This window comes from Triturus cristatus, chromosome 10 (genome assembly GCF_964204655.1).
Source record: "Triturus cristatus chromosome 10, aTriCri1.1, whole genome shotgun sequence".
In the NCBI taxonomy this organism is placed as follows: domain Eukaryota; kingdom Metazoa; phylum Chordata; class Amphibia; order Caudata; family Salamandridae; genus Triturus; species Triturus cristatus.
The window spans coordinates 656063600-656085363 of NC_140593.1; the positions used below are offsets into that span (position 1 = coordinate 656063600).

A 21764-nucleotide genomic window follows, 5' to 3' on the forward strand; every position below is an offset into this window, starting at 1 on the left:
TCCAGACGCTCCTTGTGCCACCGCTTAGAGAGACATCAGATGAGCCCCCCTTCCCACCTTCATTTCAAACTCCAAAAGAGCGGGACGTGTGTTCTCTCTATGGAACTGTACTATTCTTCCACTAATAGTCTAGTCCTTCCAATAAATAGCAGGATTAGAGGCGTCAGCCTACTGTACTTTCGCTAGTAAATTACTATTCAACATATATGTGCTTCATGCATCTCCATTCGCCACTGCCCCCGTTACATATTTGTAAGAATTACGGATAAGAGCATAGGAAGTTCTTGGATGTGCACACGGTTAACATATTTATAGATTCAAAACATTCAGTCATCAAATATGACATTCTGTTCTTACCTTGTCCATGTCTGTTCACAAGACTGGTGTCCCATCACTAAAGATGTGCAACTCTTGTGAGGATACTGAAACCATCCAGAGGTTGGGAAGATGAAAACTGTAGCTCGTACACAATCACGCACATAAAGATACTAACAAAGCTAAAACTGTACACCGTCCCTCCCTCAATTACTTACATAATTAAAATATAGAACTCAACTTCACACGTAACCCCCAAGCTGAAATACAAAATACACAAGTACACGCATTAGATAAGTGCAAAGAACATACAGAGACACCACGCCTTTCTCTGAGGTCAAGCAGAAATGCCTCGGAGAAACGCAGCGGCATTTTCAGATTCGGGGGCGTGTTTTTCTTTCTCTCCTCTTGCCATTGGCTGGAATGTTTACATTCCAGAGGAGAGAAAGAAAGTAAAAAACACGCCCCCGAATCCGAAAAAGACGGGGCTTGTTTGGAGAGACAAAGCTCTTCTCCAATGGCTGACCAGCATTTAAGAGGCCAGCCAATGGAGAAGAGGGGAGAAGAGGGTCGGGTTCAAGCCCCTCTTCTGAAAACGTTAAATCTCGGAGCGAGACTGCGCACGCGCTGCCTTCGCAACCGAGACCTAAAAAAGGGCGATACTGATCCAGAATCTCTTGACAATTACAGGTTAATGACTAGTTTACCATGGTTTTGCAAAGACATTGAGAAAAAAGCATACCCGCCTCAATTAAATACATGCATAGCCAACAACTCACAGTTTTCCGACACCCAACGAGAATTAAGGGCTGACCACAGCACTGAAACAGCAACAATAAAAGCCCTTGGTGACATCATAGGAATGACGGAAAAAGGGGATACTTGCCATCTAATATCAATAGCATTTGACACAGTCAATCATAATATTCTTCTGAATATGCTTTAATGCAGACTTGGCCTAGAGATTTAGGGGCTCTTTATGATGGCGGTCGGATGAGCATCGGACCGCCATTGCAGCGGGACAAGTAGGTGGGTAGTTAGAGGTGCAAACAGTTAGAATGGTGTCAGTTCCTAAAGGGAGAAGGAAAGAGCGCTCAGAAGCCCAGGTCGGTTCTGCAAGTCGGGGTAGGTGTCTCCATGGTAAGGTATGAGTGTGCAGGGTGAGGGAGTGGTACTATTGTGTGTGTTGTTGTTGTGCCCTCACACACCCTTGCGGGTGCAAAGCATCATCATTGGGCACTGCTCCTTGTAGGGGTGGCGCTGCAGTCCCTCATGGGCCCTACTGGAGGGCACTCTGGTGGAGATCTTTTAGGAGTTGCCCCATTTGTGCCTGTGGTTGTGTGGGCCAAGTGAAAGTTGTGAGTGAAGATAAAATAACCTGTTAGTACCCTTGTGCGTTTATTCGGGGGTCCCTTGGCTCTGAATCAAAGGACACGAATAAGACGTCCAATAACATTACATGTTAACCTTACCTCATTGTAGGTTAGGTGGGAATATAGGGTGTCTTTTTCCCGGATTCCCCTTTTTTCTGTTACTTTCACGGTCCTGATGAAGCGCTAAGGGATCTATTAGGGACCCTCGGACAGCGCGAAACATGTCAACCATCCACCACTTGTAACACTTCATTTAACACTAACATACGGGTTGAGAGCAGCTGGAGAACATCTATTCCTTTCCCCTCTCATTCTTGCATAAACTGCGCCTCCATCCCTGTCACATTTTAACTTGACCCAGAGGACACCCGAATAAACGTACAAGGGTACCAACGGGTTATTTTATCTTCATTCACAACCTTCACTTGGCCCACACACCCACATGCACAAATGCGGCAACTACTAAAAGATCTCCACCAGAGTGCCCTTCAGTAGGGCCCGTGAGGGACTGCAGCGCCACCCCACGAGGAGGAGTGCCCAATGATGATGCTTTGCACCCGCAAGGGTGTGTGAGGGCACAACAACACACACAGGAGTCCCACTCCCTCACCCTGCACACTCATACCTTACCATGGAGACACCTACCCCGACTCACATAACCGACCTGGGCTGCTGAGCGCTCTTTCCCTCTCCCTTTAGGAACTGATACCATTCTAACTGTTTCCATATTGTCTTTAGGAGCATTGGTACTGGACCTATTTCTAACAGCTCCTTGTCCCCCTTCTTGAATTGTGGTCAAAGGGTAGTTAGAGGTCCCACCCACCAGATAATGGTGAGGCAGTCGCGTAGGCAGTTGCAAATATTCCCTTTTTCTATCGCGGCTTGTGCTACGGCCTGGAAAAGGCCCACAGGAATCCAACCACGGTCCCAACGGGATCTTTGATTGTTGAATTTCCTTTAAATTCACTCATTCTGGTGATGTGGGTAGCTATGGTATTCAGGGCTGGGCTCCACCAGCAATCTGTAAAGATCCACAAAATTCCTACCAACCTACTTCCCTCACGTCTCCTGACGAGAGCCAACCAGGGAAAAACTGGTCGTTGTTTACTTGTGTTCTGCCCCAGAGCGGACCTGGCCTAGCAGTTCAGGCTGTCCTGGAGCAGAATCCGGACTGAATAGCATATGGCAGGGTCCAAACTGAGGAGGCATGGTGTACAAAATAAAAAAGGACTGGGATGTGGCCCAGAGTAACTACCAGTGGTTGAGATTAATTAAAACATTCCATCCATCACTTTTCTGTATACTTCAGTGCGACGTCCTAAGTTGAATGGGTAAGCCCTGACGTGGGTCTCATGCACACTGTACCACTGGAACCAAGCTATACTTGACTGATGAGCCTTAATAAGGCCAAAACCGGTTTTGGATTGCTTATGTTCTGTTTCAGAGAGGACTTGCCAATCATAAAGAGATGGATGGTCCAAAGAAGAGAGACCAAATTCCTCAAAAAGTCTTCCCAGCTTGTACCACAAGGGCAACTTTGTTTCTAGAAGGGTCCTCACCCACATACTAATCATGTGTCATGCTTCATCAACCGACCCGCTTCTTGAGAGAGAATCAACTCTAGTCAGGCTCAACCTCACCATCGAAGGGAGCGCTTTGATATTCTCTGCGCAGACTGAGTGGATCTTGGAACCTAACTATGCTAAAATACCCACAGGGTACCCTATAAAGATACTTTATTGTGGGGTCCCTGTGGTATGATTAAATACAAGGGCTACCCATACTGGCCAAAATGAGGCCAGTGTGTCTCATGGTGGACATGATTCATCCAAAAAATGTCAGTGCTTCGATTTCTTCAGGACCACCTAAGATTCTACACTTAGCGGAAGAGTGCCCTTAACTATAGGGTGCAGCCACTCACACTGGTGTAAAAATATGCACACATACATTGGATTTTTTTTTTAATGCGGAACCACACTAATCAGAGTGATCCTGTAGTCCTATACCCTTGTGGAAGTCCTCATTTAGGAACTCCTACCAGGAGTCGCATTTATACAACCTGGAAAGTATGGGGGCCTCGATTTCTGCGTCACACTTCTGTCAAGAGAACCATAGTACAGTATGCGCAGCTCCAGTCTGCATCTCCAAATATCAATTGCCCTAACATGTGTGAGTGGCTGAAATTAAATCAAGCATTCCATCCATCACTTTTTTGTACACTTTAGTGCAAACCCTAACTGGGAGGGTATTTCCAAATGTGGTTCCACTGGCACCAAGCTGTAACCGACTGATGAGCCCTAATAGAGCCAAACCCAGCCTTGGGATGCTTGTGCTTAGTTGCACGGAGGACCTAACCTGGTAGATTGGGGTGGACTGCTTCTATTGGAGCCGGGTAAAGAGTGTTTTGAAAATGGCTCCTAATAGAAGTGAAATTGGGTGCAGTATAACAATGGGTCTGGATGAGGCCCTGAGCAATTATCAGTGGCTGAGATTAATTGAACCATTCATCCATCACTTTTTTGTGTGTATTTCTGTGCTTAGGAGAGTGCATTGGTGAAAGAGAGGATCGTGGTTGGAAACTACAGCTCCAGCTTTCGTTGAAGGCAGACCGGCCTATATTTGAAGAAGGGAATGACTGTGGGTTCCCTGGGACACTTGGACGTTCTCCATGTGGCACCATCAAGGGGTGCACTGTTGTGTTCCACTTCTATGTGGCGCCGTTTGACTGTTTTTTGCCTCTTCACCTGCGTCTGTAATCTGGTGCAACCACAAAGGAAATAGGCTCACTTATTTGTCTGGGGCCACATTTCCATGCAAATAAGGCAATGAACCTTGTGATCATGCGGGCGCCTCACAAGCATTTGTGGCTCCGTCTATCATACCAAGCGTCCCGTAGATGCAAGAAGCAAGCTCAAATTCCTTTAAATCCCTGGGAGATTTTATGCAACACTGCACCTGGTATTTATTGCACTTTCCTTCCCACCTGAGGAGGGCTGAGTGGGGTAAATTCTCAAATCTGACTTTCAGTGGGGCAGAGACAGTTTGAGCTCCAAAGGTGGTGTGCATCCTGATGCAAGAACGTGCTGGACACCAACACTTTCTATTTTTTTTTTTAAATCCATGGTGTCTAGTGGGCTTTCTGTACCCCCTATGATAGCCTACTGGGGCAAAATGCTTCCCTCTTCCCAGTGGAGCTGAAAGACTATTTGAACACTGGATGGCTGCAGCCCAGTGACGGACTGGCCACTCAACCCCATTCCATTTTGTGTTTCAACATCCCTGGTGCTAGTGGCCTTTCTGCCCCCCAGTTGAGAAAATTGGGGCAAATCAGTCCATCTTTTCCCTAGAAGGACTGTTTGTCTTTGGGCATGTGGGTGAACCCAAAACATGACAGACAGGGAACAGAAAGAGTATGGCCCTCTGGAATGAAGGGTTATAACCAAATACCAATATGGGCCAGCACCCCACCCCATACATTAATATGGTGTCAAGTGGTACTTTCTCTTCTCCCCGCTGAATAGATTGGGGGAGTTTGCTCCCAATCTACCAGAAAAGCAGAAAGACTATGTGAACCTGGGGTGCAGAGTTTCGGCCAGATGGCAATTTGGGCCAGCCCCCCATCATATGGTGACATACAAAAACTCTCTGGTGCCTAGAGGTGCTTTATGCCCCATTTCTCACCCGAGGGTAGGCAGGTCGGGGGTCAAGTGCTCTCCCCATCTCAGGGTAACAGAAGGACTGTTGGGAGTATTGATGGAGGAGAACAAATGACCATGCCTGGGGGTTGCCCCTCCTTTGCATCAGTGCCTGGTGTCTTCTCCATCAGCTTGAGGAGAAGATTTAACAAGCATTTGCAATGCAATCGGTCTCGCCTTTGGGACTTTATATGTATTTTGCTATGCAGCACATTAGCATGGGTGCTGAAACATCTACTGTTCTTTAACATGGAGGAAAAGTAAGCACCAAACTGTGTGACACACCAGGTATGGGAACACCTGGAGAGAAATATTGCCTTCCAGCGGGAAATGGTATAGTCGAAAGCTCTGTTTTTAATACAAAATCAGGGCCTTTGGTGGTCATATCACTGAAAATACAAGATTTGAAAAAATATTATTGTCTGCAGGTGCTCGTGGAAGACAATTTCTATGGACTGGAATCTAGAGAGTGCTAAAGTAATTCTGGTATTTTACTGACCTCTGCTGGTCGTTTTCTATCAAGAAAGTTAAATAGAGGCAGTTGCCAGAAAAATAAAAAAAATGAAATCCCTAAGCACAAAGCAATTCTGGTATTTTACTGACCTCTACTGGCCGTTTTCTATCAGATATACATAAGCTTTGGAAGTTATTCCAGAGTGGAGGCAGTAAGTTAAAGTATCCCTAAGGTGTTTGGTGCCAGAGAACGCTTGGGTTTGCATTCCTAAGTAATATCTATATGGCCAGAGGGGTATCTGAGAGAGGATGGCGGCCCATTCCAGGGGGGGGATTTATTGAGGTTCTTCTCAGAACGTTCCTTAGTGAAACTGATATCCTCCTTAAAACTAAGGCAGAAGGTTTGGATAACGCGGCTGCCATTGTTATAAAATCTAACCCTTAATGCTGGGCTTGTTTTTTCTCTAAAATCTTTGTTTCTGTAACAAGGATGGGTAACTTTCTGCGTAGTTGGAAGGCTGCAATAATTAAGCCTAACCACAAAAAAGGAGTTAGAAACCCAAGAATTTATCGTTTGATAAGTTTGCTCGACATCGCTGCTAAATTGTATTATAAGGTGATCAATCCTACAGTGTCCGATAGATTGGACTGAGACCAATAACCTCGTCCCTATGGAACAAGGAGGTTTTAAACAAGGTCACTCTACAGGAGACCCTTATGTTAGTTTGTGGGCTCTTGGACAGAAGGCAATGGGAACTGCAGAATCTTTTTTGTTCTTTTGTTTAATTTAGCTCAGCATTTGACCTTGTGGCTCACACTCTTCTGTGGGATAAGCTCCGACATCTGACCATTCCCAGTAGCTTACTTGCAATCCTCCAGGAACTGCACCACCAGAATTGGGCTCAAGTAGAACTAGACTTAAATGGCAGCCTTTCTTCAAGAATCCGGCTGGGTAATGGGCTATGGCAGGGCTGTGTCCAGGCTCCCATGCTGTTCTCATTATTCCTAGCAGATCTGCCCTGTACCTTTGATAATCCAAAATCTTTTTCATGGAAAATAAGTACCAGACATATTTCATGTCTCCTCTATGCGGATGACTTGGCTATTTTTGACCTGACACAAGTGGGCCTCCAGAGGAAGCTGGAAAGGTATAACTCGTACTATGTGGCTAATAAGTTTAAGGTTAATTTAAAAAAAACAAAAATAATTTTGGGGAAAAACAAAAGAATCTAAGTGGGGGCTAGGTAACAATATGGTGGAAGTGGTAACCTCATATAAATACTTAGGTATGATGTTTAATAATAAGTTACATTGGTCATACATAAAGAAACGGTAAAGGCTCATGCACTCTCCACTCTAGGTGGTCTAGTCAAATGTAAAAACACATCAGGAGGACCATCTCGGTCCCTGGTATTTTCAGCTAATAAGCTAAGGTTCCACCTCATTGTTTACATGGGGCAAAACTGTTGACTCTAAGCACCAAAGCAAGCTGGAAGGAGTGTGAGGGTACAGCCTTAAAAAACTGTATGGTCTACCCAAAAGAACAATGTGCCCAGCAATACGACAGGAAGGGAGCCTGCAGGCGAGGATATTTTTAGCCTATAAAGCTTCCATACACTGTTGGAATAAACTTTGGACCCCAGAGGTTCAGAAGGTGTCAAGCCTCGGTGCAATGGAAATATCAAGAAGTGAACTAAAGAGGGACGGTGCAAGTTAGAGATACATTAGTGAAAATGGAGGCATCGCTGAAGGTGGAAAACAGAGTATTTGGGGCATTCCACCTATTGAAGGGGGGGGGGGGGGTGAGAGAGGCCTGTTATAGGGAATCTAGGATACTGGATTTCTATTACAATTCAAGAAAACCCTCAGCATATTGCATGTTGGAGTCCTGAGAAAACCTAAGGATATATCCTTATATATCCGCTTTGCCAAGCTCTCAGTTGAGTATGCTGCTATTGAAATTTTGGGTGGCGTTGAATTTTTGATTTTTAAAACTAGAGGAGTTTGACGCACCTTCTTGTTCTGATAATAACTGCAGCTGAGGATTACGGGCCACAAATTTTAATGTCCATCTCTGTTTCGATTGTTTACATTTTTCTAGATTACGATGTCAGGTTTTAAAACCACTCTTTTTAAAATATATCTCATCGCAAAGTGGCACTGGCACTTCTCAAGAACATGGAATTTTTAGATGTGACTTGTTCGTTAGCAAAACTTTTAAAAACTAGCTTCGGCTAGAAGTATTGTTAGAGATTAATATTGGTTTAAGCTGGGCGAACTCCATGTTGATTCTACAGCTGGAGTGTTGAAGCGGCAAATTCGATACCATGTGATATTATTCCTAACCGTATTTTGTGGGTAGGTGCGGGGGAAATGGGAAACATAGAAAAAGAGCGTCTGAAACAGACAGAGAGAGACACTAAAGTATACATTATATATATATATATATATATATATATATATATATATATATAGAGAGAGAGAGAGAGAGAGAGAGAGAGAGAGAGAGAGAGAGAGCAGCGCATGGAAAGAGGCATGCATTAGCAGACCTAATAAACAGGGAGACCTAAAGAGACAGAGACACGAAGACAGAATGCAATAGGAAGACAGATCTAGAGAGAATGACAGACAGACAGATAGATAGATAGATAGATAGATAGACAGACAGACAGACAGACAGACAGACAGATAGATAGATAGATAGATAGACAGACAGACAGACAGACAGACAGACAGACAGACAGACAGACAGACAGACAGACAGACAGACAGACAGACAGACAGATAGATAGATAGATAGATAGATAGATAGATAGATAGATAGATAGATAGATAGATAGATAGATAGATAGATAGATAGATAGATAGATAGATAGATAGATAGATAGATAGATAGATAGATAGATAGATAGATAGATAGATAGATAGATAGATAGATAGATAGATAGATTAAACATGAAACGAGCTAACCTCTAAGCTAGGGACTTTTTTCTATATGCTAATTACAATACACTCTTTTTATTACATTTTATTCACTATAATATTGCTCACAAAGCTTGGAAATGTATACATATGTCTAAAGCGCGCACATAGTCACGATGTCGATGTAGCCATGTGCAAGAGTAGTATAGAACATACAAACATGAGAGAGAGCCATCCGTGAAACATAAGATGAGACCAGTGGTCATGTTTAATGAGGGCCAACAGGGTTTCACCTAATGTTGTGCCATACCTCGACCTATAAAGCACCCTAACATTGGCAATGACATGCTCCGCGCTATATACAACCACAAGGCTGCGAGGTGTCCAGTGGGATGGAAGTAGTGGTCACACCGGGTGGCCTAAGGGAGCTGTGACAGGTGAGACTGACCCTGACCTCCCCCTGGTCCTCAGGTCTCTTTTACCTCGGCAGTGCTGTAGGAAGGCGCTGCTGAGTAGAATAAGCAGCTGGGTGAAAGTCCTCATTCCACTCGGGCGCTAACGGGCAACCGTCAGTCCGTGAGGTATGCTGGGCCAACGTTTCCCAAGAGCTCCACTCCACCCACCGGCACTCCAGCTACGAGCACCCCGACCACAGGCACCGACACCTCTGGCCACCTGCTGCCCACCTAAGTCTCACGCGTGAGGGAGTGAGTAAGTGAGGTCAGTCCTTGAGTCAAAAACACTCCCTTGCAAGCGACCCTTCCCCTGCCCAGAGGAACACCACCCCCGGCCATGCTGTGGGAATCTCGCTTTCACCCACTCACTCCTAGACGCCATTTCCTGAGCACACAATGCAAAGGCCTGGGACTGAGGAAGGAGGGAGAGATGGAGCGGGGGACACGGCCAGAAGGGAGAAATCAGCATGGGGAAATGCAGGATTGGGAGGGGGGAAGAAGTGGAGGGAGGGAGGGCAGAGATAATGAGGGAAGTGAAGAGAGAAAGGAATGGGAACCAGTGAGGGAACCATGAGAACTGAGAAACAGATGGGCAAAGACGGTGGGAGAAAGAGTAAAAAGAAAGGGCGAGATAGAGATAGTGAGGGAAAAGAGGGGAGAAAAGGAAACAGATGAGCTACGACCAGGGCACAAGTCCTAAAACAAGAATATCAAGCCGATCCTCAAGCAGAGATAGCTTATCGGCAACAGCTTTTCAACACAGCTGACTCCGAGCATAGCATTGCGTCTTAACTGCGAAGAAAAAAAACAAGTAGATAGTAACCTGACCCACAAGGAATGCAGCTGCCACCCTGCGCGCCGCTGCTCGCTCCCACAGGCAAAACGCTGTGGGAGTGAACATTAGAAAAGAGGTGGGACATGCACCCGCCTTTAGCCATTTGCGTGCTTTCATTCTTGAAAGACACAACCAAAAGCCAACCCAATACGTGGGGGGAGTCAGACCCACACAGAGCAGTTACAAGAAGCCTCGCAGGGCAGCGTATGCGTGTGCGCTAGGCTCGACCTAAAAAGGGAATCTCTCTGCCTTTGAAAAAAAGTGGGAATGACTACAGTCAGACATCCAGAAAGTTCATTCCTGAGACTTTTTTTGTAAAAGAGCTTCTAGAAATTCTACGCTGGTGATCCTAGTAACACCGCCGCCTCGTACGGTAGCGTGAGCCATAAGTGCAAAGATAAAAAGTCAACTGCAACTGGACTCTGCGGCGTCCCGTTCTCTGAACTGTTGCCCTGGAGCATGTGTCGGTCCCCATTCGACCTGGGCGAATGGATCCAACATTGCTGCCCACACTGCCCGGGTCCTTTGCACATGGACGGCACAGCTGTGCTCCGGAGACCGCCTGCCCCCCCACCCCCTTGACTGTCTGGCTCCTTTACCCTTCTTGTTCCTCCTCCGTTGGGTCGGCTCCCTGGTTTTCTTCGGACTTGGCCCTCCTAACTCTTGGACTGGGACTTGTGTGGGCCCGCCATTTTGGGACCGTCTCCTGTTGTCGCTCTTGTCCTTGGTCAACCATCTTGCGAACATGGTCTGTTCCTCCGTCCCCGCTGGTCTCCAGCTGAACGACCTATTGATCGTCTTCCTTCTCCACGGATCTGCTCCCTGTTTGTGACTATTGTTTATACTTCTGGTCCCATCTCCGTTTTCTCTCTCTCTCTCTCTCTCTCTCTCTCTCTCTCTCTCTCTCTCTTTCCTGTCCCTATCTGCTTTTCTTACTTGTTTCTCGCTGATACTCTTGTGAATGCCATGCTCTGTAAATTTGTAATATATCATTGTCCAACCCTAATCGCTTTTTAAATGTAATCTTGAGTCTTTTGTAACTTGTATATTACCTACTGGCGGTCGCCAGTAGGTAGTTATAGTTAGGACCACGTTTCCATAGGAAAACCTCAACATTCTATTTTGAATAACTTTGGCGCCGGTCGATGAATCCTCGCGAATTTCTCGAAATAGGTGGGGCGCTACGCTCCGCTTCTACCCTGAAAGTCTCGGGGGGATCCGTCTAGCGGGGGCTGAGATAAAAGGGGGGTCCCAAAACGAGTTTTTCCCATGCATTTTTCCATAGGACCTTTAGAACGAGCTACAGCCCGAACGGCTGAACAGAATTACTCAAAATTTGGCAGAGAGGTAGTCCCTAGGTCAAGGAAGTGCCTTTTGTAGGTTTGGTGTAAATCTGTTCAGTAGATTCTGAGAAAATAGCCTTTAAATCAATATATATATCTGAGCCCGCTTACGGTACGCTTACCGTACGCTTACGGTAAGCGTACGGTGGCGTGCGCGAGCGCGATTCTGATTGGCTCTTAGATCTTAGTAAACATTCGAATCGGTCGAAACCAGGAAGCGGCGGCCGCCATTTTGTGTATTTCACTCTGAAAAAAAAGAGTGAAAACAAGGAAAGGGGGCAATGAGGAGAGTTACAGACCCCCTAACATTTGTAAGGGGGTCAAAGAAGGACAGAAAAGTACAAAAAAAACATTTATTGATTTTAAAAAAAATCACGGGGTACGCGTACGGTAAGCTTACGGTAAGCGTACGGTAAAAAAAATAAAAATAAATAAATGAAAAGCAGATTTAAGAGTTTAGATATTAGGGGGCTCTAAAAAGAGCCGTTGTGTTTATGAAGTGATTTTTTAGTGGTACCTACAAGTAAGTACCGATGCAGAGTCTAAGGTTCAAGAGGAAGACTCTGTTCCCTTCATCATTGAAGTGCACACCATCTCCTCTATAAATGTCTTGCATGTCATAACGCAAGTTGTTGTGGTAAATGGCACCCATACCATAGTCACGGAGGAAAGCAGAAACAGATTTGTTGACGTGCTTTCTTGCTTTGTCAATCTGTGGACAGAAATGATTGGACCAGTTCCATTTTTGCCTTTGGCATATGTTGGAAAACACAAAGGCAGTTTTAGGGAAAAGTGTAAACAGTTGTGCAAAGGTGTCCTTCATAAGCATTTCCAGACCTACCCCAGTCAAAGTGCCTAGGTCATTGCCACCACAGTGCACTATTATGAGGTCAGGGTGTTGGATTTGAATGAAGGATTTCACCAATGGCATCAATTGGTGCCACTTTAACCCTCTCTGACCAATCCATTTAATGTCTACATTTGGCAAAGCAAGGTCTCTCACCATACCTGTTTTCTCTGCAAACTTTTCACTCCAGAAGACATAGCTGTGCCCTACAATCCACACTGTGAACATCTTCAAAGGAGAACTGGATGCACTCAGGAGGTGTCTTTCAGTAGAATGGCAATATGAAAAGAAAGACAGTTTGGAAATGGAGGCATACATATTTTTTTCAAAACAAAAAGAACTGATTGGCTGTTTCATACCATTCTAGAATAAAAACTAGGCTGTATGTGTAAATTAATAGAAGCATGTTTTGTATTGGTAAAAAAAAATGTGTAACCAAAGAACAGTACTATGGATTTGCTGTTAGGTTTGAAAAGTCAAGCACTCTTGCTCTGTGGAATTGAAACATTGTTTGGCGAACTTCTGACCTAACTCAACACAGCAGTGTTCCATGAGCTGTTGCTATGGTAGCAGGCAGAAGTCAAGTTGGGGGAAGGGTACTAGGCAGAAGTCAAGTTGGGGGAAGGGTACTTTTGGAAAAGGGTTGGTTTTCAACCAATAGAAATGTGTGATTACATTTGAAAAAAAGGGGGAAGCACTGAGATTTGAAACTTACAAGTATATGTGTGGAAAAATAGAGGGAAAGTTTGCCATTATCTGGTTCTGCTGAGAGGAGAGAGGTGAACACAACAGAGATCCTGGCTCTGATAATCTGCTGTTTGAGTGTCACATTTCTTTCACAACTAACTAATTTTAAAGGTGAGTTTACAGTTTGAGAGGGGATGTAAGTGGTAACTTAAGAAATGAATAATAGAAATGGAAATTGTTTTTGTTGTAGTTACACATGGAGGTTTCATAATGTGTCAGTCTGTAAAAGTGATTTTCACTTGCCCAAAAAAAAAGAGCAGTAAGTGTGCTTTCAAATTGGCAAAGAAATTTCGTTTTGTGACTAATGTGAAAACATGACTCTGTGTGCAGAGAGGAATTATAGGCAGAGATTTATTGCGTATTGCTCTGGTGATTTCACAGTTGCATTAGATGGAAAGGGGGAGCGAATTTTTGGAGGAAGAAGCAGAGTCTTAGCACACACCCAGCTGCTTTTCATGTAGAATCATGCACAGTATTTACAAGCGAGTGGGGTTTTCAGGTTTCAGTCTGTAATGCAAATACATTCAGCATCACTAAGGCTGGTTGCCCTTGCTGGAGTGTAGGCAGTCACCGAGAATACACATGGTGGTGGTCTGAAAAAACAGTTTGGACATGTGCATTTAAATAAATCAAAAAAAGTGGTTTCATAATGTGTCAGTCTGTAAAAGTGATTTTCACTTGTAAAAAGTGATTTTCACTTGCCCCGAAAAAAAAAAGAGCAGTAAGTGTGCTTTCAAATTGGCAAAGAAATTTCGTTTTGGGACTAATGTGAAATCATGACTCTGTGTGCAGAGAGGAATTATAGGCAGAGATTTATTGCGTATTGCTCTGGTGATTTCACAGTTACATTAGATGGAAAGGGGGAGCGTATTTTTGGGGGAAGAAGCAGAGTCTTAGCACACACCCATGTGCTTGCCATGTATAGTCATGCACAGTATTTACAAGCGAGTGGGGTTTTCAGGTTTCAGTCTGTAATGCAAATACATTCAGCATCACTAAGGCTGGTTGCCCTTGCTGGAGTGTAGGCAGTCACCGAGAATACACATGGTGGTGGTCTGAAAAAACAGTTTGGACATGTGCATTTAAATAAATCAAAAAAAGTGGTTTCATAATGTGTCAGTCTGTAAAAGTGATTTTCACTTGCCCCGAAAAAAAAAGAGCAGTAAGTGTGCTTTCAAATTGGCAAAGAAATTTCGTTTTGGGACTAATGTGAAAACATGACTCTGTGTGCAGAGAGGAATTATAGTCAGAGATTTATTGCGTATTGCTCTGGTGATTTCACAGTTGCATTAGATGGAAAGGGGGAGCGAATTTTTGGAGGAAGAAGCAGAGTCTTAGCACACACCCATGTGCTTGCCATGTATAGTCATGCACAGTATTTACCAGCGAGTGGGGTTTTCAGGTTTCAGTCTGTAATGCAAATATATTCAGCATCACTAAGGCTGGTTGCCCTTGCTGGAGTGTAGGCAGTCACCGAGAATACACATGGTGGTGGTCTGAAAAAACAGTTTGGACATGTGCATTTAAATAAATCAAAAAAAGTGGTTTCATAATGTGTCAGTCTGTAAAAGTGATTTTCACTTGTAAAAAGTGATTTTCACTTGCCCCGAAAAAAAAAAGAGCAGTAAGTGTGCTTTCAAATTGGCAAAGAAATTTCGTTTTGGGACTAATGTGAAAACATGACTCTGTGTGCAGAGAGGAATTATAGGCAGAGATTTATTGCGTATTGCTCTGGTGATTTCACAGTTGCATTAGATGGAAAGGGGGAGCGAATTTTTGGGGGAAGAAGTAGAGTCTTAGCACACACCCATGTGCTTGCCATGTATAGTCATGCACAGTATTTACAAGCGAGTGGGGTTTTCAGGTTTCAGTCTGTAATGCAAATACATTCAGCATCACTAAGGCTGGTTGCCCTTGCTGGAGTGTAGGCAGTCACCGAGAATACACATGGTGGTGGTCTGAAAAAACAGTTTGGACATGTGCATTTAAATAAATCAAAAAAAGTGGTTTCATAATGTGTCAGTCTGTAAAAGTGATTTTCACTTGCCCCGAAAAAAAAAGAGCAGTAAGTGTGCTTTCAAATTGGCAAAGAAATTTCGTTTTGGGACTAATGTGAAAACATGACTCTGTGTGCAGAGAGGAATTATAGGCAGAGATTTATTGCGTATTGCTCTGGTGATTTCACAGTTGCATTAGATGGAAAGGGGGAGCGAATTTTTGGGGGAAGAAGCAGACTCTTAGCACACACCCATGTGCTTGCCATGTATAATCATGCACAGTATTTACAAGCGAGTGGGGTTTTCAGGTTTCAGTCTGTAATGCAAATACATTCAGCATCACTAAGGCTGGTTGCCCTTGCTGTAGTGTAGCAGTCTGGACATGGGCTTTTTAAAAAATCTGAAAAGTGGTTTCATAATGTGACAGTTTGTAAAAGTGATTTTCACTTGCCCAAAAAAAAGAGCAGTTAGTGTGCATTCAAATTGGCATAGAAATTTCGTTTTGTGACTATTGTGAAAAGAAATGTAGTAATATATTTAAATACAATAAAGGAATTTTTTTTTAGTTTTTTTCAGGTATTGCTGAAGAGCAGTGAACAAAATTTAAGATGCCTACAAAATCCAGAGTTCAAAAAACGCTAAAAAAAAAACTATATTTGAAGACAACTGGAGGACCAAAGTTAGTAGAAGATGCTCATGTTGGGAAAAAGAAAAAATCTTCTGGTAAGCAGAAAAAACAATTTCTTAAAAATATATTCAAAACAAGGAAAAATGTACAAAATGTCTGTACTGGAAAGAATGTTACGAAACGAACAGAACAGGAAAAAATTGAGAATTTAGTTAATGCAAATATACCTTCTGCAACTGAAAAGATTTACATAAACAGAAAAACAGCGTTTAAAGAGATACGTAGAAAAATGTTTCAGAGAAGAGTTATGTCCAATTTGATAAAGGATGTGAAGAAATATAAGCAAAAGGCAAAATATTACAAGAGAAAAAAAGAAATTGAAGCCATTGCAGCAAAGGCATTAGAATTAAAAAGGAAACTATTCATATTAATTTTGAATAGGATGCGTACATTAGACAAAATGGTTAATGTACTGAAATCACATAGCAAAAGGAAAAGAGTAGTGAACAGAACAAACTTTTGTAAAGTGTTTTTAGGAAAGTGGATGCATAGTTCAAGTAGTGAACCTTTTTTTAATGAAGAGAGCTATTTTCAAAGTAATAGTTTGCTGCATGCAGTTGACACCAGAGGTCGTTCATACGAAGTAACAAATGGTTGCATAATGGAGAAGGAGATAATGGTTCCAAGAGATGAGGTACAAGTGATGGCAGATGAGGCAATGGGGAGACGTCCTAAAGCCCCAGTGTACACTTGGAATTGTAGTAGTATTTGCACTGTGCGTCAGGAATCTATTGACAAATTTCGTGAGTTTCTAAGAGAATATAGTAAAAAAAGTGTAAAACAGAAGATTAAGGTGCTTCAAAGTCTGGATCCATGCAGAGTGAGAGAGAATACTGGTTTGCAGGGTCATTCTCTGGCTTGTCTATCTAGAAAAGTGTGCAATAGTGTTTTCCATCATTTTAGGATGCTGGCTGTTCATCATACTGAAATGAGAAAGTTTGTGAGACGGTTGTATTTTGCCAAAAGTCCAGCAATAAAGTTAAATGAATTGAATAGGGCTCTGTTCCGAGGAACAGTATCAGATGTAGAGAAGGTTGTTGATGAAATTCAGTTTTGTTACTTTGGTCCTGAACAAAACAGTGCAGAGAAGGACACAGTGCAGAGAAGGACACAGTAAATGAGGAAGAAGTGGAAGAGAATGTAGAACCCTCTGTAAGTAACACATTTAATGATCACATAACAAAATTTGCAATAGTCTCTAATGAAAGACCAAATTTTACTTGTATTTGTTGCCGCAGAACTCATTATAGAAAACAAACTAGGAATGTTGATCTCTACAGAAAGAGTGAAAATGAAGATAATTATAAGTGGAAGGATTTTGCCACATATATATTTCTAGAAAATTGTTTTGAATTGGGTGAAGATCAGCGTATTTGTAAATACTGTTACAACAAGTTAGAGGAAAATAGAATGCCAACCAGAGCTGTACATAATAATTTAGAATTGGATGCTATTCCTGCTGAACTTTCTGAATTAAATACATATGAGTCTATACTCATTCAATGTGTTCATCCGTTCCAGACCATAGTACGTATGGAGCCCAAAACTGGTAAATTACCTCCTTCAGATTTACTGAGAGGTTTAAAAGGTAGAGTGGTGTATTTGCCCTTGGATTTGAAAAAAAATATGGAAACTATTGATGCGGATACTTTGGAAACTGAACCATTAATTATTCTGGTTAATGGTGTACCTACAAAGAATAAGAAGATTTGGCAGGAGCTGGTAGATGTGCGGAAAGTACAAAGAGCAAATTTGTATTTGAAAAAAAATAACAAATGGTATGAATCAATTTATATAGAAGAAGAAGAAGAAGAAGAAGATTTACAAGAAGACACAGAAATACCAACTGGACAAATTGAAAAAGTGGACAAGTCAAAGGAAGAAGAAATTTATGAACATTTTAGCATACATCCTCTTCATTCGAAAGAAGTTATGGGAGACAATATTGATCTCTTTCAGATGAAGAAAGCAAAAGGAATTCCCGTGAGTGTATGGGAGGAGAGCTTGGAAGCTCGATGTTTTCCCCAGCTGTTTCCTAAAGGAAAAGGAGGACGATACGATGAACGTCCAGAACAGATTCCAGCTTCTGAGTATCGGACTACAAGACGATATGCTGAAGATCCCAGATTTCGACAAAGTATTCCTTATTTGTTCCATCTTTTATTTGAAAGCGACTTGTCTGCACTGTCTTATGCAGTAAATCACATTTTAAAAAGTGGAGTACATTTACAAAATGTGTCTGCTAAGGATTTTATGGAGAAAGTGCAGCACCGAGATGATCATTTGGAAACACAACTGATCAATCTGATGGCTTGTCAGCGTGGGACAAATGAATATTGGTACCGACGCCATGGTGAACTAAAATGCATGTTACGGAATTTAGGAACACCAACATGGTTCCTTACCCTAAGCTGTGCCGAGTACGCTTGGGATGATTTACTGGATTTTCTACGAGAGGCCAATTCAAACATTAAAAACATCGAATACAAGACAGCAGGAGAACTGTGCTCATTGGATCCGGTTAATGTTTGCAGATATTTCAATCATAGATTTGAGGCTATGATGTCCTTCATCTGCAATAAAAAAAATCCACCCCTTGGAGAAGTAGTGGATTTCTTTTGGAGAAAAGAGTACCAGGCAAGAGGTGCTCCTCATATTCATATGCTGTTGTGGATCAAGGATGCCCCAAAGTTTGGAACAGATGCTGATGAAGCAGTGTTATCTTACATTGAAGAATATGCAACATGTGCTATACCAAAAAGCACAGAAGAGAACAAGTTAAAGGAGCAAGTTTTACGTTTCCAAAGTCATCGGTGTGGAAAATACTGTCGACGGAAATACAAGAGCAAAGAAAAATACTACACTAAATGTCGATTTGGATTTCCTAGACCTGTTCTTTCAAATGGAAGAGTCAACAGTTTTATGTCAGCTGTGAGACATACTGTCACAAGAAAATCACCTAAGAATACCTACAACCTAAAAAGAAAAGAAGAATCAAAAAATATAAATGACTACAACCCAGTCATTTTATCCATGTGGAACGCTAACATGGATATACAGTATGTAGCTGACAATTCCATTGCTGTTGCTCGATATGTAACGTCTTACATTACGAAATCAGAAAAAACAGAATTGAAGGAAATGTGGGAAGAGATTTCTCACGAGAAGACTGTCAGTAAGAAGCTGTACAGTTTCAGTTTGAAGATGTTATCGCATCGAGAAATTGGATCCTACGAATGTTCAGATAGGTTATCTTCTGCAAGTCTCTACTCGAAGTCAAGAAGAATAATTTGGGCAAGTTTAGGCCTTGCAGCAATGAGAAATCGGGTACTGAAATCTGTAGGAGAAATTGAATATTTGGCCGAGAATGACCCAGAAAGTACAGATATTTTGAAAACAAACATGTTGGACACATATTATCCCAAGAGAAGTCAACATCTGGAGAACATGTGTCTCTATGAAGTGCTGCAGAACTACATTTATTCACGGAAAGCCACAGAAGACATCAATAATGGAAAATATAAAGTCGTTGGTGAAGAAGGATGTTTGGTGAAGCAAACAAAAGGAAGTTTGATAAATCACCGGAAGCTGAGTTGCGACACTACTGACAAGAAGGAATTTTACTACTTGGCTCTTTTACAGTTGTTTAAACCATGGCGTACAGAGGATGAACTACTGGGAGAATTCCAGAGCTATGAAGATTCTTTTAATGCTTGCAAAGACAGCATACAATGCAGTACATTCTCAACTTATCTGCAAATGTTAAATGAAGAAATTGATCAGGAAACTACAATTGCAGCAGAAATCGCTAGAGATAGTTCTCAGGACAGCCAAAGTTCAGGAACACTCAGTCAAGATCCCCTAGGACAACCAATCATTGAAAATGAAGCATCAATAGCCATGAATGAAGTGGAAACGGCTATGAATCAAGCTCAAGAAGAATTTATAGACTTAGAAAATTTGGAAAGACAACTGAATCAAGAGCAGCAACAAATTTATGAAGAGATCAAAAACAAAATTGATCACGGATTTCTACATGCAAAAAAACAGTGCTCATGCACATCATTTCATCCAATCAGGATGTATGTAAGCGGACAAGCTGGAACTGGAAAAAGTTTCCTAATAAAAGTCATCAGAAGCTACCTAAAGCAAAAAACGGATTCTACTTTGTCTTGTGTGGTTACTGCTCCAACTGGGTTAGCAGCATATAACATAAAAGGAATCACTTTACATCGTTTGCTAATGTTACCAGTGGAGCATGAGAACAAAATACAATTCAACATGCTAACTGGAGAAGCATCCTTGGAAGTTTCAAGAGTATTGAAGAAGATGCAAGTTCTCATTATTGATGAGGTGAGCATGGTGTCAAACTTAATGCTTGCCTTTGTGCATTTAAGAATGCAGCAAATTTTGAAGACAGACTATGACATGTTATTTGGTGGAAAACACGTCATAGTTTTTGGAGATCTTCTGCAGCTTACTCCAGTTAAAGGACAACCAGTGTTTAATACTGTCACACATGAAGACACGAAGAAGTCATTGGGAAGCATCGGAAATACAAATATTTGGTCCTTCTTTGAGTACAAGGAACTTACTACTAATATGAGGCAAGCAAGCGATGAAGAATATGGAAGTATTCTGAAAGATATCAGGATTGGACTACTCACAGAAGTTGGCAAAAAAACATTACAGAGTCGGCTGCTACATAATTTATTTCCAAAGGAAGAAATAGTTGCAGAGAAGATATACAAGAACATTGCAGAAAACAAAAGTGTCATCTGCTTAATGCCAACTCTACGTGAATGCTCAATATTCAATGAGGAGCTTTTGAAATTGGAAAAGGAAGAGATCAGGAAATTGGAAGCAGTGGACAAAATTGAGGATGGAAGAATTAGTGTCACAGTAACAGGCAAACTGAAAAATAAATTGGACTCACTAGAGAAGAACATCTCCAAAACAGCTGGATTAGAAAAAAATCTATATGTTTGCATGAACTGTAGAGTATTTTTAAGGAGAAATTTGGATGTTGAAAAAGGTTTAGTTAATGGAGCAATGGGAAGAGTTGTGGGTTTTATTAATTACCAGAAAAAAGAAGGAGTTGAATGTTTAAAAATAAAATTTGATCAGATAGAAGAAGTTAAAGATATTTGTCGTTGTACAGTACGTTTTATGCTTGTGAAAGACTTATATGTACGTAGGAAGCAGTTTCCGTTTTCTCTAGCATATGCTGTAACTATTCACAAGTCTCAAGGATTGACTGTAGATTGTGCATTTGTGAACATTGGTTCAACTGTGTTCAAAGAAGGTATGGCATATGTAGCTTTGTCACGAGTGAAAACATTATCAGGTTTATTCATGATAGACTTTGATGACTCAAAAGTTAGTGCTGATACAAACTGTGTAAAGGAGTATAATAGATTAAGAAGAAGCTATGCTCCTCATTTAGGTCAGTATCCTGTGTTGGAGAAACGTGTAGTTTCTCGTAAAAGAAAAAATGAGAATATCTGTAATGAAGATGTAGAGAAGAGGAAAAAAAAGAGGAGTGATGTAATTGCAAGCAAAGAGAAAAAGGAAAATGAAGAACAGGTTGTAGGATGTCATTTTGAAAATAGCTCTGGTGTCAACTGCTACGCAAATGTAGTGCTGAATGTTGCATTTTATCTGAAAAGTTTGCAAGAGCAGATAATAGTAAATCAGGGAAAAAGATTCTGTTCAGAGCTGAGTCTCCTTTTTCAAAAGCTGAGTAAAGATAAAACTCAAATAGAAAGTGCTACTGAAATTAGAAAACTTTTAGATGTATGTTCAGGACGAACACAGTTTTCTCAAAATGAACAGCAAGATGCACATGAATTTTTGATGTATTTTCTTCAGGTAGTGGAAGAAGAAGGAGTTCCCATTGACATTTTTTTTGGTCTCTCTTATAAATGGGAACATAGTTGTGATAATTGTTATAATATATGTGGCTCTATTGTTGATAATGAAAGATTTATTTATTTGACATTGCCAGAGAGTAAAACAGTCACTTTTGCAAAATTAGTTAAAGATGCTAATCATAGCATGAAATGTAGTGAGTGTAATTCTGACATGTTTTCAA

At 41.8% G+C, this 21764-nt stretch overlaps 1 protein-coding gene across 1 annotated transcript in view; it reads left to right on the forward strand.

Annotated features, from left to right (window-relative positions):
* LOC146789864 (uncharacterized) overlaps positions 1-21229 on the forward strand; it is a 153288-nt gene extending 132059 nt beyond the window's left edge. Inside the window, exon 2 of the mRNA XM_085630145.1 lies at positions 20671-21229. Within this exon, the coding sequence (XP_085486271.1) occupies positions 20671-20700 (30 nt within the window). The 3' untranslated portion in view covers positions 20701-21229. The remainder of the gene's footprint in view (positions 1-20670) is intronic.
* The last annotated feature ends 535 nt before the right edge of the window (positions 21230-21764 follow it).